The 25533-nt window shown below is 36.7% G+C and overlaps 2 protein-coding genes across 5 annotated transcripts; one reads left to right on the top strand and one right to left on the bottom strand.

Annotated features, from left to right (window-relative positions):
• On the bottom strand, positions 1-17278 carry LOC128240076 (uncharacterized). 4 transcript variants are annotated; one of them, XM_052956568.1, is made up of 6 exons: positions 16798-17275; positions 13331-13643; positions 5201-5437; positions 3121-3297; positions 2381-2537; positions 6-1343 (listed from the first exon to the last, which is right to left on the bottom strand). In XM_052956568.1, the coding sequence occupies exons 2-6, from the start codon at positions 13453-13455 to the stop codon at positions 1233-1235; spliced, it is 807 nt and encodes a 268-aa protein (XP_052812528.1). In that variant the 5' UTR covers positions 13456-13643; positions 16798-17275; the 3' UTR covers positions 6-1232. The 4 variants fall into 4 exon arrangements, with proteins under 4 accessions (XP_052812529.1, XP_052812530.1, XP_052812528.1 ...); XM_052956569.1 differs by lacking the exons at positions 13331-13643; positions 16798-17275 and adding an exon at positions 7990-9096 and having other exon boundaries at positions 1-1343; XM_052956570.1 differs by lacking the exon at positions 13331-13643 and having other exon boundaries at positions 2-1343; positions 16798-17278.
• Positions 17279-19941: 2663 nt separating this feature from the next.
• On the top strand, positions 19942-25456 carry LOC128240077 (uncharacterized). Its single transcript, XM_052956571.1, has 5 exons — positions 19942-20116; positions 21227-21358; positions 22753-22857; positions 24031-24086; positions 24513-25456. Exons 1-5 carry the CDS (start codon positions 20023-20025, stop codon positions 24681-24683), a joined length of 558 nt encoding a protein of 185 aa, XP_052812531.1. The 5' UTR covers positions 19942-20022; the 3' UTR covers positions 24684-25456.
• The last annotated feature ends 77 nt before the right edge of the window (positions 25457-25533 follow it).

Genomic DNA, 25533 nt, shown 5'->3' with positions numbered 1-25533 from the left:
CTTAAAGAATTCTTCAAACTGCAACACAATCATTGCATTTAATATTATATCAATATTTTTTGAGGGAATATAGGGAAAAGCGTAATTATGATGATTGACGAGTGCGGAATATATCCAATCGTAACATCTCGGCCATCTCCGGCAATCTTCGGGATATACCTCGTGAAGAGGTGAAATGATACTGACGAGGCGTCCGGTGATGAACTCAAATTATCGCGTGTCTCTGTCCGGCGACGTGTTCACCCCGGCGGCTTGTCGGGTCATATCAGTTGGATCATTTTTACCTCGTTTTATGCTCACCACAAAGTTTTGTCACAATAAACCATTTTTCAAAATACTTTTTTTAATTCTATGAATAATTTTATAACAGTTACAAAATATGATACGGCAAACACAAAACGGTACATCTTTAGAAATGAATATCAACAACATGAATAATACATGTGAAAACCCAATAGATTTACTGTACAGTTTCACACTTCTGTCTTTGAAATTATGTCAAATATGTTATATATGTCAACGGTTTAAAACGCAGTGATCTCCAATCACAGCAAAGGGAATTAACTGTGTAGAATTTGGGGCTGAAATGTCAAAAACTCCAACATAGTGATTTCCCTTAGAGCATTCGCATGTCTTAAAATGTAATTAAGATTACACAACAGTGATAGCACTATATTAATTCCCGTTATCAGGGGCGGATCCAGGATGTGTTGTTAGAGGGGGCGTACCTCAGGGGCGTTACCTTTTGACTTGCACCCTCCCTCAAAACCGAAATTTGTTTGGTTTAGTGTTGGCAAGGGGGTGGAGAAGGGGGAGGGGAGGGGGTTTATCTGCTAGTGGTAATATCCCCTTGTTTTTTTTGTATCTGATTGTTAAGGGGAAAGAAAAAAACGTATGCGTATTTCACGTATTACTGTCTTTTAAATTTTAACCAGTGGCTGGAATACTATTGTATATTATCACAAAAACTATAACAGTAAACGTTGATATAATCTGGCCAAATTTTGTACAAAACAACACTAGCTAGAATATACTGGTCGAATGTTCAACAGATCCATATATTACTGTAGCATTAAACTTGCGATCTCGTGTTAAGTTTCATCTGAAACAAATAAGGGCCATATTTTGTAAACATTTTGTTAATCATGCTATCCTTCACTCCATGACTCCGCTCCGTAAAACAAAGAGCACTTTTCTCTCTCTTCTCTGCTCTTTCGAACAGTCGAGCGTCCCTAGTGTATCATGGTTTTTGAGCGCCCCCACTTCATTTTTAGCCAGGTCTGTGGAGCCATGCATGTCACGTGGAACTCACGCGAGTACGGACCCTGGATATGGCTTCTACCCTGGAATTAAATAAAATACAGAATAATTTGTGTTACTAAGAGTTTAAATCCGTATGGCGAGCTCTAACTCATTTCTGAACAAAATATTTCCCTGTGGTTCTGAATTGATAAAAATGCGGTATCAAACTCCACCCAGAGTAACTTCCCTTACAGCATTGTAATTCTGCTTGGAAGGGGAAATAACTGCGTAGGAATGTGCAACGCTATTTTTTTTTTTTTTTTTGGGGGGGGGGGGGGTGGGGGGGTGGACTGGGTATGTTGGTACGTCATCTGATGGACGATACGTCATCATGGACGGGTTATGTCGGTACAGTCCGATTCTAACGCGATTGTGAGTCTTGGACACCGCCTATTGCGTTCGAAAACAGCTGTAAATCATATCGGTAGTCTTGAGGTAAGCAGTGTCACAATAATATCACCGTGTGCAGCCACGAAACGAAGCTGCGGGAATATCCGACGATGCAGGCATATACTTTTTTATGTATGCTCGTCGTTGTATTCCTTTTCAGTGGCTCTTTAAAGGGACTAGACACCAGATGGTCCCAAAATCGACAATCTCAGTATTTCCTCTAAACAAGCTTAAACTGGTCAATACCAACTAGTATGAGGCCGATAATACATCCTTGTACATGAGTAAATGAATAATTCGGCGCTGTCTTAGCTTAGCTTAGACGTTTAAAAAAGCGCGTAATGGCTTATCAAGCGAAAGCAACGTGAATAGTTCAAATACATATTCCGACTCTTCTTTTACATTTACTGGGAATTTCGTTGTAGACAAACCCAGTAAATTTCGAATTGGACAAATACGCAAAAACTGCGGAAGAAATCTGTGTCGAAAGCGATGTCACACACAAGAAAGAAACATTCATTGTACACAACGATATCAATTTCATGTACGTTTTTAACAATTTTCTTAATTTCTTGAAATTGTTTCAGCTGGTATCTAGTGCCTTTAATGATGGACAATACAGATCGTCTCAAACATAAAACGGGAATGTACATGTATCAGATCGTAGAGGTTTTTAACGAATATTTACCGTTTTATCGAATGTGTGGTATCGATTGTGGCCTAGAATCCAGTGAATACTCTTTACAGATTTAGCGGGAGATTCGCTGCGCGAAATCGGCGTAGGGGTTGGTTCCAATCTCGGTTGGTGCATGACGTCATCGTCGTGCATACGCGGCGTTCGTACTCTGCAAAAACAGTCAGTAAGAATAACAATAATTAATTTCCTGAACAAAGAGAACACTCCAGTGTCGAAATGCTTTTGAAAACTATTGTTATCCTATTGGTATAGAATAACTGTTGCATTCGGAGCTCCTCGGCCATTTTTTTGCCAATTAGTTCATAAATAATTAAGATTCCCGAGAGTAAAAGCATTAAGTTTAAATGCTAAATTGAAAGTACTATGGGATCTTCTTGCAGCGCTGTTCAATGTAAAGATTTCTGACATTGTAAACCGTCCATATACATCCGAGGTTGTTTGCGATAGAAAATGACCGAGGAATTCCGAATGTCACTGGTGTGTATTCAGCGGTAACAACCACAGTGAACTGGTTGATAGGCGTACGAAGTGATCATTGGCTTCAATAGCTTTTTTATTCAACACTTGTGCTACGAATGAAACTTAGTTGAAACCATTTTTATGGCATTTTACGCCAGCTCTATGACATTGTTGCGGTGTGTTCACAGCCAACGTGTTACGAATGAAACTTACTCGAAGCCATTTGTACGGCATTTTACGCCAGCTCTATGTATTGTAAGTAGGGTACTCACGTGTCATACAGATGTATGTGGTGGGTGTCGCCACGTCCCACATTCCACGGCACCGATCGAACAGTCGGCGTGATGGCCGCCTGTTTGAAGCGCGGTGTTGCCCGCGGGTACTGTCCGCCCACCGGGGTCCGCGCCGGCGCAACCAGCATTCGGACTTGTGGGCCGAGCTCCGGGATTCTGTAAAAAAATAGAGGAAACATTAAAGCTGTGTTTGGTGTTATTATTAGCTGCGAGTGTTATCTGGGACACAATTGACATTCTGTTCATTTTTGTGTTTTGACGTTTGTAATGGAAAAATAGAGAAGAAGAAGATTTATTACGCATCCAAGAAGCCATACGGTCCATGAGAACAAACACATTACATGTATTAACAAATATTTACAATGGTACATACACATACATGATTAGGAAAAGGCACACTAATTGTTTAAACAATGCTGAGAAGAAAATAATAATACATGTACTTATAATAGTATAAGGTTACATAACATTCCAAAACTGTGTACAATTTTGTTATTATAGTATACGTCAGACATGAATTTATAACAAATTAGTAATTTAGTAATTTAGAAGGAAGTTTCAGACTTTAAGAAGATATTGTGCTGATTACATTCTTTGAATTATAACAGTTTAATGATTTATAAATATATATCTCGTTCCATCAGTTTACACATTATATGAGTAGATCGATTTACATATCGAACTATGCAAGAGCAGACCTAGACACTTGTCTTAAATAAATACGTTGTATGTTTAACTAGTGTTAGGAATCGCGCAGAAAAAATACTATCGATAATCGGTTTATGAAACCGATCAATGATCGATTATTAATCGATTTAATAATTATTTAATTATCTTTGGTCATCATATTTAAGGCATACAGATACAGGACATGCACTAGTTTTACAATATTGTTTGTATTTTTTTTGTATAAATTACATCATTTATTCAGAACGCAACTATCCTTTAGTGTTAACAAGTTACTATTACAGAACATTGGACCGCCGGCTCTAATGTGTGGCTTAGATTTAGTATTGTATACAAGTGTAAGATAAACACAAAGAAAGATATTAATTTATTTTTAGTAATCAGTCAGTAACAAGCAGTTGAATATTTCTTTCAAAAAACTGAGAAAACTGAATTCTTACATGGTGAGAAGTAAACGGTAGCATGTTTTAAAAATCACCTTTAATTTTAAAGCTGCACTCTCACAGATTTACCATTTTTACAACTTTTATATTTTTTGTCGTGGAAAGGGCAAATTTTTGCGTAGATAACTGTAAACCAATGATAAAAGATTGCTGACATAAAATCAGATCGTAGACTTTCATATTTCCGTTCGAAAACTAATGTTTTAAGGCTTAAACCGTTACTAACGGTTTAAGAAAAATGCTTACAAAATCATTTTTTTAACTTGAATATAAAAATCTGCGATCTATCTTTTTGGCAGCAGTCTTATATAACTGGTTTCCATGAATTTTCGCAAAAATTGGCTCGTTCCATAACAAAAAAATATAAATGTTGTCAAAACGTTCAATCTGTGAGAGTGCAGCTTTAAACCACAAACGTGAGTACGTAGTTGAGAACCAATCCTTCAGCAGTTCAATTACAAAGACAATTTGTAATAAGGTACTGTAGTGACTAACTGACTTGATAAAAATATGACTAGATAACTTAACACAGTAACACCATAACATTTCAACATAAACTAGCATTAACCAGAAACAGAACATATTTTCATGACAAAATTTTACTGGTAATCGTAGCGATTACGTTTCTGTTTGTATTATCGATTGTTCAAATTTCACTATCGATTGTCGCCGACGTAGGCCTTTCCGGTCAATTGTCGATTATAATCGATGATCGGCACAACACTATGTTTAACTTAGGCTTCCATCAGCCTGTTATTTCTCGAAATATTTCATTTTGTATATATTAACTGCAACTGCAATTCAATACCGCTTCAGTTGCCATTTTCTGGCACAGTAAAATGATTTCATTAGGTTAAAGCTTATTTCCAAGTTTGTCAAACTATTTGATTAACATCCAATTTAACAAAATGTTTCTAAAATATCCATACCGAATTATTTTCTCGTATCCATGCCTGCTCCAAACTTTATCATGTGGAGGCGACTTCCGCTCCTCACGCACATGCGCCTGTTCGATTTCCGGTGACGGAGAGCGTCCAGGGGAGAGGCGTGGGAGGCGATAGGGCGTGCTGGAGGACCATGTGTCATCTTCCTCCATTGCAAAAGACGCCTCGCGCGACATGGTCGCCCGCGGACCTGTGTCCGCCGTGCCTCGCGACTTCGTCCATCTGAAAAGTGTACACGTTTGATAATTTGATTTCGTTTATTTTAGTACAATTCATGGAAATGAAATAATAATTCATCCAGCGGCGGATCCATGATTCGACGTTAGCAGGTGCGTCACTTAGAGACGTACCCTTTTTACTTGCGCCCCTCCCTTAGGAACGAAATTTTGTTTATAGTTTTTGGAGATGGGTTCGGGGGTCCTCCCCCAACAAAATGTGAACAATTTCTAGTCCGAAATGGTGCATTTTGGGCGTATTTGATAACTTTTCTTATCATATATTGAAATAAAAAGTAAATTTGGACGATTTTTGGGAGCGCCAAATTACACCAGAATACACCATATTTTACTAAAAATAGCCAAGTCCCTATATACAACAAAGCTTAAATCAAAAGTCGTTTCTGTGGCGCGCTTGTCCGAAGAAACGCCCTCCTAAGAACGGTTGATGAAATGAAAAAAAATAAAACGGCATTTGAATTTGGCCTTTATATGGTTTAGAATAAAACTTACATTTCAGCCATTGAAATTGCAGATTGTATTCGGCATAATAATTATGAATTTAAATTTTTGCGGGTGATTAGAGGTCCGCCTACTGTCCGAAACACACTCACTGCTTCAGTTATTTTTGCGCTGACAATATGTCAGTCAATGAAGTTATATGAACTGAAGTAATATCTGAATTATTAAGAAGGGTTTGATCGCTGCGCTCATTTCGCCCATTCTTATTATTTAAGGTTTTACTTCATGCATTACACTAGTTATAGGGTATAAAACTAGATGAAGCTTATTAAATGAAAATCAATGTGAACAAAAATAATGAATGTACAGACAGCTATCTGTTACAAATTGGAGCGACACATAAAACCGCTATTTTCAGACATTAAATGAAGGAAAGATTAAAGATAAGAACGACTATTGACAGATTATTATAACAAATGGCATTGTAACTGATATTAAATGTGGCATAAATGTCGAAGTGATTTGATTATGTTTTGCTATAAAATAACTTCGAATATTCTGCAAGCGATTTTTCCGTAGATATACAATCATTTGAGATTTGTACAAAAAAGAAGCTTATTATTTTCAATACTTTAGTTATAAATCATATCACTGAAAACACCATGTATGTAAATTAATCATAAAGATCAGTAGTGTTCGAAATTATATGTTGTCTATTAGGATGGCAGTAGTTTTCAAATCTGCCTTACCTATTATTTTGGTCAGTCAGCAACAAGCCGTTATTGACGGGGTAGTTTAAAACAGAGCCTGGGTCAGTCTCAAACAGTAAGCTGATTTAGTGATTAATTATATATTTTTTCCAATGAGAAGACAGTATTTTCGCAGTTTTTCCAATACGTTTATTTCAGTAATTCAGCAGTCAGTTGTTTTTAATTTTATTTAGGTGAAGCGGAAGATATAAACAGTGGCTGGCCCGGTAAGTGGTTAGTGTGCACAATTTAGTGGTCAACATTACATTTTGTCTAATGAGAGGCAGTATTTCTCAGGGGTTCAAATGCATTTATCGCAGTAAATCAGCAGTCAGCCGTTTTTAATTTTGATCGGGTGAAGCGGTAGATATAAGCAGTGGCTGGCTAAGATAGTGATTAGTTTTCACAACATAATGTAGACCACTAAATACTTACAAATTGTCTCGTAACAAACCAATTATTTTCGTAAGTGTATACTAACAATCTTGAACCATAACTAAAGGGCTATTAGTTTGCATTTACCAAATAAATGACCGAATGTCCGTGACGTTTGACGCCCATTCATTTGGTAAAATCATACAAACAATCTTTATACATTACTTAAATGAATTCAAACGGACTGCCTTAAAGAAATGTTCACTCATTTTAAACTTAATCGACTTAGTCACAGGACAAATATTGACTGTTTTAGTAAACCGTGATACGTTTATTTGACCTTTCTGTTTATATTTCGAATGTAAATCAATGTTAAGCCTTTATGAAAATGATACGCTTCTGATTATTGAAAACTGCTAACAAAATCGCTTTAGTAAAGGTCTGGTAGACCAACGTCACTCGCAAAATAATGACATTTTTTCACAACACTGCATCGGATGGGATAGTGTTATCACTTTTTCACAAAATGCGGTTTCAAACAATTTGACAAATCCACGAACACCAATAACAATAGTTTGGTATTAATGTTGCCTTTAAACTGAGATGCAATCGTAACAACTCGGCCATCTCCGGCAAGCTTCGAGAACAGGTCCGTTCGTTCGTCCGTTCGTCCGTCCGCTCGGTTGTCTTTCTGTTCGTAATGTCACCACCTCCACATATAATAGTCCTGCCTTAACAAAGGTTCGTTTTTTAAACGTACATGTCCGTCTGTCTGTACCTCCCCACAACGCCCTATACGAATCCAACGTGCGGACACTCACCGGAGTACATGATCGGATTGCATTTGTACAACTCCATTAGATTGAAATTCACTCAAGCATCTCCGTTCGTCCGTCAGTCAGTGCGTCAGTGCAATAAGTCCGTCCGTTCGTCCGTTTACTCCCGTCCGTCTATCTTTGCGGTCACTACTTACCGAAGAACGTGACTTCCTTTGTACGGGTCGGTTAGGATGACAGGCACATTGATGGGCGGCAGATGCACGTCAAGGGTCGTCATCCTCTTAGGTGACCACTTGTCACTTCCGCTCTACACGGTATACACGTGCGCACTTGTCATTTTAGATTACCGTATAACCGACTGAGCGTGAATCTCCGAATTATTTTATTACTAACACTAAAACTGGAAACTAATTTACATATTTACTTGTGTTTAACGAATACAAACACAAACTAACACTTCCCATCATATAGACACTGATTTCAAGCTTGTTTTTTCAAATCCTCTCTTTCGCAATACATTTTTTTTTACTTTAACTTTGTTCAAAGATTAATTACGAACACTTGCACGACTTTTATTGTCACGTGCATGGCCTAATGTTTTCATCAATAAGAACTATAATTCGCCATGAGCCCTTCGTTCGTGTCGTAATGCACAAAATGTAATTACTGAAGTCATTAAATATTCAATCAAATGACTACGTTGATAGTTGCCAGGCAAATACGCATGTATTGGAATTACGTTCTGAAAAGCGAAATTAAGTGTGAGTTTGATGTATTTGTTCACGCCATTCATGAAAATAGTCCAGCAGACTTGTTTTTATCATTTCTTCTTATAGCGGTTGATGCCAGCTTTGTATGAAATCAAAACAAAATGTGTTTTTTTCTTCACACTTTGGTCTTACTTCCAACAGATTTGTTTATATGTTATCATTTCCTGTTATAGCTTTTGATCCCATTTTGGTATAAAATTTAAAAGAAAAATCAGTTGTTGTTTCTTCACACTTTGGTCTTGATTGTTCACACCTTTTAAAAAATGTCCGCTATTTAACATGACGTCGATGGGAAAACATTTCATGACGTCATCATTTATTTAGAAAAATAACAAATCGTTAAAAAACGTTTTATTAAATTAATCCATATTTTGATGTATCATTTCTTTAATAATTCCATCATTTTCATGGTTTTTGTCATGTAACCATTACGAGGCAGTCTCTAACAATATCACATAAGCTTTTAACATTTCAATTCAGATGTTTGTGAATTAATGTAGCTATTTTTTGCCTGAGTGACAAGCAAACGAGTCAAGTCAGATTACGCATTGATCATATACACATTTAATGAATTATTTAAAGTTTACAAGTTTACGTGGATTAATTATCTACTAGGTATTGAATGGAAGTCTCTCAACAAAACATACCTCTTGTGTCAATAGTGGCGGTATTTACTGTATTCACAGACAAATGTGAATGCCAAATGGTTAAAGGGACACAATACAGGTTTAATACAAAAAAAATAAAATTGTAATCTTAAAGTGAAAGGGGCACAATATACGTTGATGCAAATATCAATGCATATGCAATGTTTATATGTACCAAACATCAAATTTGACTGATAAACCTTTAACTACTTACTAAATAATGCATTTATGAAAAATATGAATTACTGATAACAAGACTGTAACCGTATATTTAATAGCAGAAAGCGCAAATATATTAAATGATTGGTGAATGCAAAAGATTTACTGTGGTCTACTGTAGTCTCATAAGGTAGAAATACCGTGTTTTACGTTCATTTCTTTCAAATTAAACTCGGTATCGTTCATACGAACGATTGTTTCGACATTTATTCATCCTTTCTGGAATACTATAACAATATTATCAATTGTGGTAAATCAAATTTGGGAGTAAGAGTGTATCTTTAATGCATTACTTTGTTTATTATCTATATCATTTGACGTTTTTGATCAAAACAAAAAAAAACATGTTATTTGTGTATATATAAAAAAAACATGTTATCCTTTAAAAGTATGACCATTATTATTAATTAATAGCTACGTGGCCACAATTCATCAGTAAAAAAGCGCAAAAATATCGCTATTCAATTATCTGTACACAAATTATATTGATTTTTTTGTTTTGATCATTTTAAGTCAAATCAGTTCAACATAACAATGCATTTTAAAAAAAAACATTTCTTTTTGCATCCACCTGTATTCTGTCCCTTTAAAATATCTTAATTTAGCTAGGATGAAGGCCTTGAAGGCAGGGCAGTATTGGACAACAAATTTCACAGATTACAGTCATGTTTTACAATCATTCTTATATTTCCTATAACACGTTCCACGTATATTTAGACCCCGACCTGACCCAAACTAAGCTATACATCTGTTTCAAAATTCATATAGAGAATCGCTTTCTGATATGGTTTCTTGTAGATTGGGCCTAAAAAAAAATACCCTACCGTTTTTATAGTCAGTTTGAAAAAAAAATGAAAAACTAAAAAAAAAAAAAAAAAAAAATATATATATTTTTTTTTTAATTGCTTTTTAATATTAAGTTTAAACCTTAAATGCTTGTACAGAAGATAGCTTTAACACCATTCTCCAATGATGAAAATTATATTCTTATATAAAACCTAATAAAAAAAATAAATAATTAAAAAAAGCCTACCTACCCTACCTATTTTTTTTAAGGATGTAACCCTAACCAAACAAATTTTTTTTAGGCCTTGGATAAAACAAAATATAAGGTATCTACAGTGTTGAAACCGTGTGTGACCTAGTTACCTAATTTCGATTCTGCGTATGTGACCCATATTTAAACAATATTTCACTACGACGAACATTCTGCCCAAGTTTCATGAGGATTGTTACCATAAACTGTGGACTTGAGAGTGTCCACCTCTTTATAATATTTGACATAGCCATCTGTTTTTACCTAAATCGCATAAAAAAGTTCTTTGAAAGCTAAAACATATTTTTACAAAGTTTGTGAAACAAGTGATCACAACATTATAGTAATTGCTCGCGTTGGTACGATGTTATACGAGAGTGTGGTCTTGTGTTGTGGGGCAAACCGGGGTACCCGGAGAAAATCCATAGGTCCAGCTTGGTGACCTCAAACCAAACTCACAAATTTTTGTTTATTGGTTATGGAATTTCTGTGAGTATTGGGTAAAGATATTAGAGCAAACATTTAATGTTTCAAATATGGAAGTCAGAGAACGACCGATCGTAACATTTAAAGCTGCACTCTTAGAGATTGAACGTTTTGACAACTTTTTTTTTTTGTCTTGAAACGAGCGATTTGTTTGGCGAAAATCCATGGAAACCAGTTAAACAAGACTGCTGATAAAAAATTTAGATCGCAGATCTAGTTCAAAAATTGATATTTTATGCATTTTTCTTAAACCGTTACTAACGGTTTAAGCCATAAAACATCATATTTCGAACGGAAATATGAAAATCTGCGATCTGATTTTTTGTCAGCAATCTTTTATCATTGATTTGCAGATATTTACGCAGTTATTTACGAAATAAAATGCTCTTTCCAAGACAAAAAATAAATAAAAGTTGTAATAATGGTATATCTGTGAGAGTGCAGCTTTAAGCTATGACAGCCTTCTCACCGAGCACTCTGTACCTGGGAAAACTTGCCCAGGTGAGCTAATAAAACAGAGATTTGGTATATCTAATGTCAATACTAGAATATTAAATCGTACATATTAACATAATATAGGTTTATCTATAAAGCTAATCTGATTTTACGCGTTAAATGATTGTACGTAAACGACGAAAACTATGCGATGTAGCAATGCAGTGGCGTAGCTACCTATAGGCCTTGTAGACCTGGGCCTACAACATTTTTAAAAATGACAAAATTGAAATAGCCTCAAAATGCAATAAAAACTAAGAACAACTCAAAAGTTGTATATGATGTAATTTTCTCAAAAGCAAGTCTGGTGTTTACTTAAACTATATATGTGCTGGGTGTATTGCTTGATTTTATTGTAATCATTGCACATATATTAAAGCTTTTGTAATGTGAATATAAAATGGATGTAATTGTGCCTTTTTTTCTCCTGAAATGCTCTCAAATTGCACTATTTTGCTTCTAATTTAGAAAGAAATCTTTGGGGTCGATATCCCCAAACTAACCTAAAATCTTCGGGACTACACATTGTTTTAGGCCTAGCTACGTCCCTGCAATGTAATGTTCTTGATTTGCGAACAGCTGTGTTCAATAAATATGTGTTATACTAAGAGACAGGAGTAATTATTGAACTATAACTAAATAAACTTTATTACCATATAAAACAATCATGGAGCGAACTGAAACGTAAAGTTAAAAGTCATATTGACAAAACAATTTGTAAATAATTGCCGTTTTTGTAAACGTTTAAAATAGTATAAGAAATGGTTTAAGGTTCAACCTTTCTCATTTTAGTGGTCAACATTCTATTGTGCTAACCACCCACTTAGCGGGCCAGCCACTGTTTATTTCAACCGGTTCACCTGATTAAAATCAATAACGGCTGACTGATGATTTACTGAAATATATGTATTGGCAAATTTAAGTAAACTAAACTGGACCTCATTGGACAAAAATATATGTTGAACACTAACATTTTTAAAGTTCAAATTGTTATAAGTTTAGATTATTTTTCACTAATATACATGAAATATGAAAATACGTTCAATATCTTGTTGTATTCGAGAATTGAGAGCGAAAAGCTTCTAACTGTCACAATTTACAGAAACACATAGAACAGTTTCGCTTTCATACATGTACTATATATAAATGGTGAAATCTGTATTTATCATAATCGACAAGAGTAGTGACAGAAGGAAGACGATTGATCAGTAATTTACGTAGATTATCTATCAATCAATTTACTCGAAGTGCTCGTTCAAAATATTCGAGTGTTATCAATACGTTAATTAAAGATAACATAAGTCGCAAACAAAGAAAATAAGTATCTGTTTCCATATCGAGTCGACATGTCAAAGGTTTCCCTTGTTTTAAAGTACCTGTTTAAATTGATTTTTTCATTGATATGCAGACGGACTGTGTTTAACCGAATCGTAAAAAATGCCGCATTTGTCTATCCAATTTAGGACTTAGATAGATTGTAAATTGTAACCACGACACCCCCCCCCCTCCCCAGGTCCGTAAAATAGCGGGGACTTTGACTTTCGGTCCTGCCAACCCCGTTACAATCCTTGCCCGGCGGGTACAAACTGCTTGTAAAATCCCTGCCAAAAGCCCCCGGACCCCAGGTGCATCATGGGTTAGGCCCATTCCCTGCTATTTTCGGCGCGAAACCAAAACCACCGCAGTCCCTCGGCAGGCGGGGCCACATGGAAGTAAAAACACTGCCCATTTACCCCGCTATTCCCGGTATACCCCCGTACCTGTGGGGGGCGTGGTTACAATTGACTGGTGCATAAGCAAAACTCTTTAATTAAAAGCTAAAATCCCATCCAAGACTTCTCCCACTATGCATGTGCAGGCTATAAAGTTGTTTAAAACTCACGTTGGCTGTTTGGGTGTGGCCTTGGTGATGTAGACGTATATGGGCTCGCGGTATAGCCCCGCCCCCTCATCATCGTACGCCCTTTCAAGATCCAACTCCTCTAGTGAGTACAGTTGTGCGGACATAGCCACGCCTTAAGAGGACACTGTCGAATTTATTTAGATTTAGGCTTATTCAACCATGCCCCGTCAAATTGAAAACAGTATTCCTGCCAGAGTCACGTCCCTTCAACAGCTGGATGTTGTATTCTGACAAAGAGCCACGTCCCGACAATCTGGATACTATATTCTTTCAATGAGCCACGATCCGTCAACTTAATAATCAAGATTCTCACGTCAGACAGACACACTACCCCGACAGGGTGTACAGAAATAGTGCTGGCAACGGACCAGCTTTTACCCAATTTATTTATCCGTTTTAGTCAAAAACAAAACAGATTCTCTTATGCCTAATGTTAGCCTAAAAATCCTGCATAAATTTGAAATATTCGAAAACTATTTGGTAAAACTCGAATTCTAAAATATCCAAGCTATATATTTAACACCGAACAGATGTTTAATTTGTTTTCTCTATCCCAAATACTATTATTCCAATTAGTTACACCGTTTGAATTCTGAATTTCTGATACATACAATTAACATTTTACCATTGTTCAAATATATCTGTCCTTTGTAGTCAGTACTTGAGAAAGAAGTTCCGAATTTTGTAATTACAAATTTCCAATTATCTTTCAAAATTACAGAACACCATTGTCATAAGTATGTATAAATCCCCCTTTTTCAATGTATACTTTAAACCTAAAATAACAAAGCTCTAAGAATTAGGTTCTAATCTGCGGATTCGATTCCAACATTTTATTATCTATTCACGCGGTGCGCCGCGCGGTTACGCGTAAAGAGCATTATTTTAATCAAACAAAGCGTATAAGTCTATTTACTATTTACTTTCTCCGAGAGTGGATTTTCTATAATCAATTGGTCTTATATTTCAATATGTTTTGTTTAAGAGCCAACCCGTGAATTTTAATTTTTAAAAGTCATGCAAGTCTCGCCAAACTTTCCCCCCACGTTCATGTATATATCTATAACAACCTGCAATCAATAGTACATGCGTTCATACTTATGGACGGGGGAGTAAAGGTTTTAAGTAACATTATATAATACACCAGCTAGAAACCTATCGCTAACCGTTTATAGTTGAAGTATCATGATTTCATATTCGCCGCTGCGAGTACTGTGAAAACGTTCCAGTTTTCGTAATTAACAGTTTTCGTTAAGACATTTTATGAACTAGATATGTCCAAAATCATACTAGTAGGCCACTGAAACGACTCGAGAAGTCACATTATATTACCCATACAATCGTATATCTCTTTTGTCCATCCCCCTGTTTTACGCGCCTGTCTTGACTTTCTGTCTGTATGTCTGTGTCCGTCCGTCCGACCGATCCTCTGCCCGTCCGTGTGTTTCTCTTTGTCTACATGACTGTGTTGTCCGCCTGTCTGCGTCGGCTGTCTGTCTGTTTGTATGTGTGTTCGTCCGTCCGTCCGTCCTTCTGCTATTTGTCTCCTATAGGTTCAGTCATCATTAAACAATCCAGCCTACTTTTCTTTTGGCCATTTGTGAAGTTCATCAGTAATAAATATTCATTGTCAAGGTGGCGTATTTGTAACATACGGTAGTCGGGGGTACTTTCTTTGAGAAATAAGACTCATATTTTTGCTTATATTTTTTAAAGGTTTTCATCATGGTAGGGATTGTAATAAACAGGGTGTTTGGCCACGCACGGATGTTGGTCAAAGAGACAAAAAAGGTGTTACAACTGTTATTAAGTATATACCACAAAGGGGGTCGTAACTGATGTTGGCAAAACTTATGGCCCAATCCCTGCATGCTTGAGTTTATAATGTCGGTAAAAAGTAACTTTCGGTTTTGTAGCATTTTTTAATTGCGAAAAATGCATATTTTGGGGGTTAAAAATGTATTTGACATTCAAAAAAAGGGGCCGAACCAGGATTTGAAGATAGATGGGGCGTAACTTAGGGTTGTAAGCTTTTGACTCGCGCCTTTTCCTTAGACCCGAAATTATTGGGTGTAAGTATTGGCAGGGGGTGTGGATTCTCCTCAAAGAATATTTGAACAATTTCTAGTCCGAATTGTTGCATTTTTGGCGTATTATACTGCCTAGTATTATATTTTTCTCCTGTAGTGAAATAAAAAGTAAACCTGGGTGATTTAAGGGGGATCCGCTGTTGAACAGAGGCCTGTTATTGTTATTGTTCATTCTTTACACCTTTGTATTAAAAGTTATTTGCTAAGAACCGCGTTTTATATGGTATACAGTAAAATTGCGATCGATCGAGGACGCCGGGGACCGAGCAAAAACCTCGAGTGATTCGAAGTTCCGAACGACCCACTTAAGGCACTTAACGGGGACCCGCTTCAATAAATGTTTTTGATATAACGTATTTGGATGGCGACGAGTTTTGGTTGTGACTGTATTAAAATTCTGCCGAATTTAATGACAAGTTTTAAACCGTGCATTGGAACGTATTTTTGATTTTTTTTAAAGAATTGCGCTGCTGCTGCTGCTGCTATTGTTGTTACTGCTGATAATGTTGTTTCTGATGGTGATGTTGGTGGTTGTTGTTGTAGTTATTGTTGTTGTTGGTGGTGGTGTAGTTGTTGCTTTTGCTGCTGTTGGTGATGGTGGTGGTGTTGTAGTTGTTGTTGTTGGTGGTGGTGGTGGTGGTGCATCAACATTATGACATCAACCTGCTGTTTTTGGTATGTCCAGATCAACAAAACACAATTATGACAAAAGAAATAGCATTTTTCGGTATCCATATCTAACATGTACTTTTCTCATTGTATAAATGAAATTCTATATATTCTTAGTGAAATACCGAAACACAATCCTATCATTCAATGCCTATTTACGATACTTAACTTCAGACAAAAGATATTGCACTACAAATAGATAGATATGACTCCCACACTCTCAAATGGAATGTATTGAAATTATGATTTTAAAATAATTACACTATTCGATTGTATTCAGAACCAAAACGCATATTAAAAGTATCGAAGGTATTTTTGTCTTCTTAATAGAACCATATATTTAACGCATTAATAAAAAAGGGAACGTAAGTGTGCGTGCGTGCGTGCGCGTGCGCGTGTTTGCGCGTATTCGTGTGCGTGTGAGTCTGTGTGATTTTCTGAAGATATAAAACAACATAGATATGTTCTAATTTAAGCTGTGATTGACAATGTTTGTTATTTAGTTGTTATTATATCTACGTTCAAAATAAACAAAAACAAAATGTCCAGATCAACCGAAATTTGGTAATGAAATACCAAAATGCGTAGAATGGCACGAGTTTTGGTATTGACTATCAAAATTAAGCTGACCAAAACTCCTCGCCACCGAAATAGTTCGTAACAAAGTTAAAAAAAGTTAGACCTTACCTGCTTCGAGTACTATAAGCAGACATCGCTAAGCTCAGTTAACATCCATTATAGAACTACTAGCTTGAATATTATACAATTCCAGTTATATTTACATTTTCCTATTTACATTTATTTTTAAATACTCATTGACACATGTACATACTATGGAAATACCAAAAACATAAAAAAAACACAAAGGTTGTTGGCCTGGCGTTCATTAATTTCCATTATTAAAACACTTAAGTAGTTTAGTATAAATTATCAATAAAGTTTACAGTTCATGAATAAATTAGAATTATAATATCCACCTTAGATCGATTATAGGCCGATCAAATTTAAGATTAAATGCTTTAATTATTTAACACACTTATTGACTACACATGTATATTATTTTTGGATGCAGTTTATCGAAGAAAGTTTAAGAGCCAAGATTTCAGTAAAAAGGTCGTCCACTCCATAATTTGCACGTTTTTGTTCATGGTCGCTTTATCTTTGAAAAGTTTGATTATTTCATTTTAACTTGAACCCTCGAGTAAAAACCAGTACTGGGGTGGTGTTCAATATGCGACTTAAGTATATTTTATGGTCATACATCATTGAATTCATTCACTGCTTAAGTCAGTTATTTATAGAACAAACTCCGATTGGCTACACCATTCTTAGATCCAAATAAGACCAATATTGAATACCAGCTCTGTTGCCCTTTTTTGCTAAGCCAATCCAAGGCTCCCCTGGTGGGGATCCAACTCACGACCTCACGAGTATGAGGGGGGAAATTACCCGTTTCCCTACCCATGCCCCTTCCCTCCCCCCCCCCCCCAAAAAAAACACACACACAAACAAAACAACAATCAAAACAACAACAAGAAAACAACACAAACAACAACAAAAAAAGCAAAACAAACAACAACAAAAAAAAGCAAAACAAAAAAAAGAAAGAAAAAAAAATACACATAAAGGTGTTTCAAACTTTAATAGCTTTCATTTTTTACATGTGTGTATCATCCCCCTTACACAAACCATTCTTACTGACATGTGGTGTAACCAGCACCTAACAATGTTTGGCCTGAACTTAACCATGGTCACTGACAGGATAAGTGTGGAATTACTGATCTCTCTGGCCGTAATGCAGCCAAAGCCGGATAAGAATTGCACTGAATAATTATTATACCTTCGGATTATCAGTATTAAATAATAAATACCCTTGAAAAATGAAGCCGAAATCTTGATAGAAGAATAAAATCATATACACTGTTTTACTTTGGATTCAGACAGAGATTTAAAGAAGTCGAAACCCGTCCGCTCGAATTCGCTTGGCTCGAAATCCTCGTTGGCTCGACCTAGATATAAAGGATCGATTTATTTACGTTGAAGGTAAGCGTGTCCGCTTGGCTCGAATTTTTCGGGGTTCGACTGTATGTATGTATTTCTTTAGACCTTGCGGTCAAGGATAACACGTGAAAGAGCAAGGACTTGTTTTTGCTGAAGGGACAGCACCCTGAAGAGACAGTGGGGGGATACAAGGGTGCAATACCTAGCTCTTTCATGAAGATACCCTTTGGTTCTTTTACGTGCTCGGTGTGAAGCACCGATACATGGGGTACAACTTTCCTGGGTTGAACGAGTACTGAGAACACCAGTTTTCCAAGCACGACCCTTTAAATGCCGAAAGCCAGGCAAGGGAGCCATCTGTACCAAATTCTAACGTCTCTTGGTATGAGGCGGTCAGGTATCGAACCCACGACCTCCCGCTCCGTAGGCGGACGCCTTAACCACTAGGCCACGGAGACTGTTTTATGTATAGACAACAAAAACCTGATATCAGTTTTAAAGGGACTCTCTCATGTTTTGGCAGCATTTTCCTCGGCAATAAAACACTTTCATTATTACTATTTTACTCATTTATATCGAAATTGCAGAAAGAAAAATCACTTTAAGTAAACAAAAATATATTCTGGTTTTGTATTTTTTTCTCCGGAAAATCCTGTCCAATGAACGAATATATCATGCTGGCTTTAATGGATTATGTCCTGTTCGCTGCAAACACTGTTTATGATAAAGTATATCTTTTCAAAACCTGATTAAAAATATACAATATTATTGGCTCGCTTGCAAGTAGATAGAGTGATACGTGAGTCTAGGTCCGGCTTCGCGTTCCGATATGTGCTATCGTCCGTCCACGGTCGTGGCCTCGCACTCGGCCGCCAAACAACCAATTTCCGTTCTCACTTGTGCTCGATATCTCATCTGGTGTCAAAGGAGTAGTGATTGAGTGTTTACTTAACTAACTGAAAAACAACAATTATGCAGAAACGGTCAATTAAAGATACAAACTAATTTTAACAATTGTATTGACGAATAAAAAATATTTTATTTGGTGCAGCGGCGATTGACTTTTATTTTACTGACCGTTCAAATACATTGGTTTTAATGAAGTTGTGCATGTCTTTTCTTTAAAGCTGCACTCTCACAGATATACCGTTTTTACAACTTTTTTTGTCTTGGAACGAGCAATTCTTTGCGTAAATATCTGCAAACCAATGATAAAAAATGGCTAACAAACAGATCAGATCGAAGATGTTCATATTTCTGTTCGAATATTTCTGTTTTATAAATTAAATCATTACTAACGGATTAAGAAAAATCCTTTTTTAAAACATCCTTTTTTGTTCTTAAATATAAAAACCTGTGTTCAAAGGCACCACATAAAAAAAAGAAGTAAAAACGTTCAATCTGTGAGACTGCAGCTCTAAAGGAATCTGGCAACTTTTGTAATAAAAAAAAAGAATTATTCTTGAGGAAAAACCAGAACTGGCTTCCGTTTTGAGAGGCAAAGACGCCGTGCTCCTGGTTTGGGGTCGGACTGGCGAACTCATGAGTATGACGCGGACCCTTTAACCACACCACTCACCCCGACTGAAAACCACCCCAAGGGCAACCACAGGCTGACAGAACAAATGTATGAGCTAGCTATTTTCGACCGATTTCCTTTTTTCGGCTGCGTTTATGTTTAAATAAATACTACATCAATTTGTTTTAAGGAGCGGATGTTGTGACGATGACCAAATCTATTAACTTAGTTTGCCTAATTAATTAAAACACTTACAATATGAGAGACACCACGTCAATAGCTCCGACACATCCTGGTAGGGCTATCTCGTTCATCTTCTCCATCTCAGCCGTTAAAAGTGGCGAACGCGGACGCCGGCTCAATCAATTTATCTGAACGCTCGCTCTCTCACGATGTTCACGTCTCTGTTCTTGGTGTGTGTGGCGCTTGCGGTCGGCACCTGGGCGCGCAATGTGGACGGCGAAGATGTACAGACACGGCTGACAGGTTAATAATAATTATTATTATTTCACTTTGTGTTCTATGTCTTTGGCATTTGCCCAGTGCCACCAAACCGGGTTTATGTTTAACTTTTTGCTACAGGGCTTGTTTCTGTAGCTTTTTGCATAAATATTCATGTGTGTTTCTTTCATAAACATTTTTTTTTAAAAACGATTGTTAAATTTTCAGGGTTTTAGATCGTAAAATATATTTTCAAGAATGTATTGTGAATGTTTTTCAAGAGTGGTTTTGGCGCATTCGGTCAAACTGCTTTAACTTGCATGAATGACATCACTGATAGCAACTGTTTAAAAAATGAATTACATTCTCTTCGGCAATGAAATGTTTGAACAATTTTCTCCAACAGCTAAAATGAAATAACTATGCGCTATAAAACCTTTTACAAATTCAATGATTCTAGATCTATCATGAACCATTGTTATGCATTAGTCAATTGTAATCACGCCCCCCCCCCAGGTCCGGCGGTATACCGGGGATAGCCGGAGAAATGGGGCGTGTTTTTACCTTTGAGGTGGCCCCGCAGTGCCGGGTGAATGCGGTGGTTTTGTCTTCGCTTAAATTACAGCGGGGGAATGGGCCTTACCTACGGTCCCTGGGGTGCGGGGGCATTTGGCGGGGATTTTACCATCTGTTCGTCCCCGCAGGGCGAGGATTTTAGCCGAGGTTGGCTGGACCGAAAGTCAAAGTCCCCGCTTTTCTCCGGACCTGGGGGGTGCGTGGTTGCAATTGACTGGTGCATTATACTGGTTATCGGATAACTCAAGATTTTAGGTCGGTGCCGAGCGTCGTGAGTTATCATCCTTTTAATGTATTAATATCAAACAGTAAACACATGTTTATTGCTATGGCAATCGCGAAAAACAAAACAAACACCAACAACATAAACAACAGCATTTACAAAACTTTATAAAATATGAAACTTGGTTAAGAAATTATTAAGAAATAACTGGATTTGTTTTAAATCTATGAAATCCTGAAAGTTACCTTATAACATACATGTACTTAATTTACAAATACAGCTAGACAGTTTTTTTGTAGTTAAATTTATTATTCAATTATACGATCCGAACTAATTATAGCATGTACCTTTGACAGCCCTGTTTGATATGGACATGCCGAAAACGGATATCGTGGACGCCCTGGGAACACGAGAAGTTTCGAACTCGGCATCCGGTTGCAAATGCTACCACGGATGCAACTGTTGGGGAGTCGACAACAAGATGAGAGGTAAGGCTGTCTTGGCTTGCTTAAAGGGGCTTGACACCAGATGGACCATTCGGAACTCCTCGGCCATTTTTATCGAAAACAACCTCGGATGCATGCCGTTACATCAGTTGAAGTAGTCCGTACTTTTTTGAATTATATCATTAATTTAATGTAGTGTTTTGAGTTGTTTTTATTGATCTTAGTTTAAATTGATTGTCAATTAAGTGTATTTTGCAATCATAATTGAGATTTCCAAGAGTCAAGTCATAAAGTTTAACGGCTAAATAAATTACTACGCGATCGACTTGCAGCGGACTTACCGCTTTTTGAGTTTGTCAACCGTCCAAATACATCCGAGGTTGTTTTCGATGGAAATGGCCGAGGAGTTCCGAATGCAGATGGACAAAAAATTGGCATATACAGTGTTTGCATAGAATTGTCAATGCGACCTAGTAGGAGGCCGTTAATACATGACTGTACATGGCGAAACTAATAAAGGCAACAAATTTGTTCCTGTCTCATCGTGTTTTTTTCGTTTAAAATAGCGCGTACTGATTTATTAATTTAAATCATATCGGTTTATGAGTATAGATAAACAAATTGACGTATCAGTTTATTTTAAAACTGTCTTGGATTTACATAGTAAAAAAACATAGTAAAATTTCGAATTGGAAAAATGCGCAAAAAAATCTTTTTTTCTTGCAGTTGTATTATCTTGTGTAAAGTCCCTTTAAAGGACCACTCTCGCCTTGAAATTTATATTCAATGAGCAAAACAGCTTCAATAAGCACCAGGCTTAACCGTTAAGAAATTAACAGTTGTGATGTCATTAGCTGGTTTCCCGCCTGTTAAAACACGTTATAATCTAAGTCTGTTAGAACATGTCTTAGGATACAAACTACAAATTTCAGCCCATGAATTTTCAGAAAGGCATTAAGTACTAGGCTTTATCATGAGAATTTCAACTTTTGCGGGTGTTTAAAGGTCCGCCTACTGCCACTCATCCGATACACACTCCCAGCGTTAGAGTTTGTGATGATAATGTGTAAGCCAATGAGGCTGTATTCTAAGTCAGTTGATAAAAGACTGTTGACAAAAGATCAGATTCGAAAATTAATGATTTATGGCTTAAGCGTTACTAACGCTATAAGAAAACGAGTTGTTTGGCACAAAACAGCAATTTTCGAACGTAAATATGAAAAACTGCGATCTGATCCTTTGTCAACAGTCTTATCACTGGTATCAATGCATTTTATTACCTGTATTAAGTGGCCACCTTGGGTAAAAGGTCAAAGTGGTTGCTTAAGAGAGGTGTCCACTTAATCCAGGTTGAAAATTTCCACCATTCGAGTTTTGTTTAAACAGAGGTAGCTTCTATACCTTATCAAGACTACTTTTATTTCTCTTTATTTCAGTGGAAGTTGATCTGATGTTGGACGAGCTGAACCACTCTGGACACACGATGATCGTGGGAAAATTCACCGTCGGACATAGTGCTCCCTTTGAGAAGATCTGGAAAGGTAGGCAATGCAGTAGCGTTTTCTGAGTTTGGTGATTGAGGGGGCCCACAATTAGGCACAAGTTAAACGTGCGCCCCTTCCTCTAGAATCAAAAATATATGATAAAGATGTGGTAAGGGGGTTTGTGGGTGCTCCCTTAAAACATTTTGTCATTTTGTTGTCTGAAATGGTGGCTTCCTCTAGAATCAAAAATATGTAATAAAGATGTGGTTAGGGGGTTTGTGGGTGCTCCCTTAAAACATTTTGTCATTTTGTTGTCTGAAATGGTGGCTTCTTCTAGAACAAAAAAAATATGTAATAAAAATGTGGTAATGGGGTTTGTGGGTGCCCTCAAAACATTTTGTCATTTTTTAGTCTGAAATGGTGCATTCTGATTTGTTCTGTTCATATATTTTCTGCAATACTGACAGTCCACCTTGGGTCATATGCATAATACATGTGCTAAATACGCTCTATTTTTTTAACAAATTTATTCGTATTCCATTATCATTTGGATCTATTTCTCTGTTGTTTTCATATTTTGACTGTTCAAACATTGTTTTCAATAAATTCAAATAAGAGTGTGGTGTTTTTCACTAAACTAAATTTTGCACTTTTATGCTTTATGAATACGATCCGTGGGGATGGGTGAGTCAGTAGCGGGCTCAGGGGGGAGGGGCGCACCCGGCGCGACCCCCCCCCCCCCCCAAAAAAAAACAACAAAAAAAACAAAAAACAAAAAAACAAAACAAAAAAAACAACAACAACAACAACAAAAAAACAAAAACAACAACAACAAAAAAAAGTTTACGTTTTATTTCAATATAGGGGAAGAAAAGTAATAAAATACGTCCAAAATGTACCACTTCGGACTAGAAATTGTTAACATTTTCGAGGGAGGACCCCAAGCCCCCCTTCTAACACTTTAAACTAAATAAATTTCGTTTCTGAGGGAGGGGCGCAAGACAAAAGGGTACGCCCCTAAGTAACGCCCCCTCTAACGTAGATTCCTGGAACCGCCCCTGGGAGTTGGGGCATCGATGGCAATTTTATTGTGGGTTTATTGCTCAAAGAATCAAGATAAAATTAGAACAATTATAAATGGTTCCTATTTCAGAGATTTTACGATCGTTAAATATATAATTGTCATGATTTGTAGCACACGTATAAGTTCTTATTTTATTTCCCTTTCAGCGAACGAACCGCAGCACTTTTGTGAGAAAGTTGAGAACAAAAATTACTGTTTCGCGGTAAATTCACAATAACTTATCATTATATCTTCCAATCATGTAAATGATGATGATGATAATGATGATAATGTTGCTGCTGCTGTTGCTGCTGCTGATGATGATGATGGTGGTGGTGGTGACGACGACGACGACGACGATGATGATGATGATGATGATGATGATGATGATGATGATGATGATGATGAAAATGATAAAAATGATAAAATCGATGACGTTAACAACGTTGTTAACTTTAACAAATCGGCACCAATGTCTTAAGACTTTATCTATCGCTCGATGTTTTCCTGTTAGGCCTTGTGTCATAAAATAAAGTCATAGTTAATTTTCGGCGGCTGTGCTTGTCCCTGTACACTACATTGTATTGTGTATTCGTGTCTTCAAAAAACCCATCGAAGAATACATATGTAAATCATTTAATTTCTGCAGTTGGAAGTTGATGACGATGGCAGACGCGATTTCCTTCGAGGATGGATCAAAATGACCAGTCCGAAAAAGATGAACATCGGCCAGTTTAAACTGCCACTGATGATGTCATCTGATGACGTCAGCGAAGATAGCTCCGACGACGTCAGCACCGAAGAATATATTGATTATTAATGGCAAAACATTAAAAAACAATCATTGTAGATAATGCTTGACTGAATATTTGAATTAACAGCTTTATATATATTTATGACTTTGCGGCCATTTGAACACAACTATACGGCATTTGTTTTCGGCATTTGTATAATAGCTTTGCAGGAGTCAAACGGAGTCGTAGCGTTAGGTTGTACACCTCTGACTTGATATAACTAAGGCCTCACTTCAAAATACAGAAGCTACACAATCTCATTTTTATTTTGTGGTATTTTCTTGACAATTTTATCACTTCTTTTTTTAACAAAATGCCGAAGTTACAAATTTTGAAGGTTCAGTTTTTCTGTTTCTCTGTGAGATCTCCAAACATTGTTCGATATTTTGATTACATGGTATAACACCATTTTTATTGGACAATTTACATTTATTCGGCATTTTTGCAATTAGATCCGGCTTGCCTTTATGGTTTTAGTTATGTAAACAGTTCAAAACCGGCAATAAATGCAGCTTCGGAATTTTGAAGTGAGACCATCGATAAGTCATTCATCTATAATTAGTTTATAATAAACTTCATTGTTATGCATAGAAAACATGCAGTCAAATGAAAAATCAGTAAATTTGTAAGCCCATTCGACCGACTCTGAGGTGCTCCCTTCGTTTCGCTCCTGTGACGCTTTGATCCTTGATGTATTATTACTCATTCATTAGTCGGCGCCTGCACTTCATTCAACAAAGGTAATTAAACATGAACAGTAAACTGTTGGTTTTCTCTCAATAAAAATATAATCAATTTACCTCGTGTTTTGTTTTATTAGGTCGCTTAACGCAACTGTGAGAACCCCGCTTCAATTGAGTTCCATTAAAGATCGTC

The sequence above is a fragment of the Mya arenaria genome, chromosome 7, assembly GCF_026914265.1.
Source record: "Mya arenaria isolate MELC-2E11 chromosome 7, ASM2691426v1".
Taxonomy (NCBI): domain Eukaryota; kingdom Metazoa; phylum Mollusca; class Bivalvia; order Myida; family Myidae; genus Mya; species Mya arenaria.
Note: the sequence above shows the minus strand (reverse complement) of the source record. Positions and strands in the feature narration are given on the sequence as shown.

What these genes read in the sequence shown, in the direction of transcription:
- LOC128240077 (XM_052956571.1), top strand. Translation starts at nt 20,023, where the DNA reads ATGTTCACGTCTCTGTTCTTGGTGTGTGTGGCGCTTGCGGTCGGCACC. An exon ending in AGTCGACAACAAGATGAGAG is followed by an intron (nt 21,359 to 22,752) that starts GTAAGGCTGTCT and finishes TCTTTATTTCAG; the next exon opens with TGGAAGTTGATCTGATGTTG. An exon ending in CTTTGAGAAGATCTGGAAAG is followed by an intron (nt 22,858 to 24,030) that starts GTAGGCAATGCA and finishes TTTCCCTTTCAG; the next exon opens with CGAACGAACCGCAGCACTTT.
- LOC128240076 (XM_052956568.1), bottom strand. Translation starts at nt 13,455, where the DNA reads ATGTCCGCACAACTGTACTCACTAGAGGAGTTGGATCTTGAAAGGGCG. An exon ending in GGATACGAGAAAATAATTCG is followed by an intron (nt 3,298 to 5,200) that starts GTATGGATATTT and finishes ATTTTTTTACAG; the next exon opens with AATCCCGGAGCTCGGCCCAC. An exon ending in ACCACACATTCGATAAAACG is followed by an intron (nt 1,344 to 2,380) that starts GTAAATATTCGT and finishes ATTTAATTCCAG; the next exon opens with GGTAGAAGCCATATCCAGGG.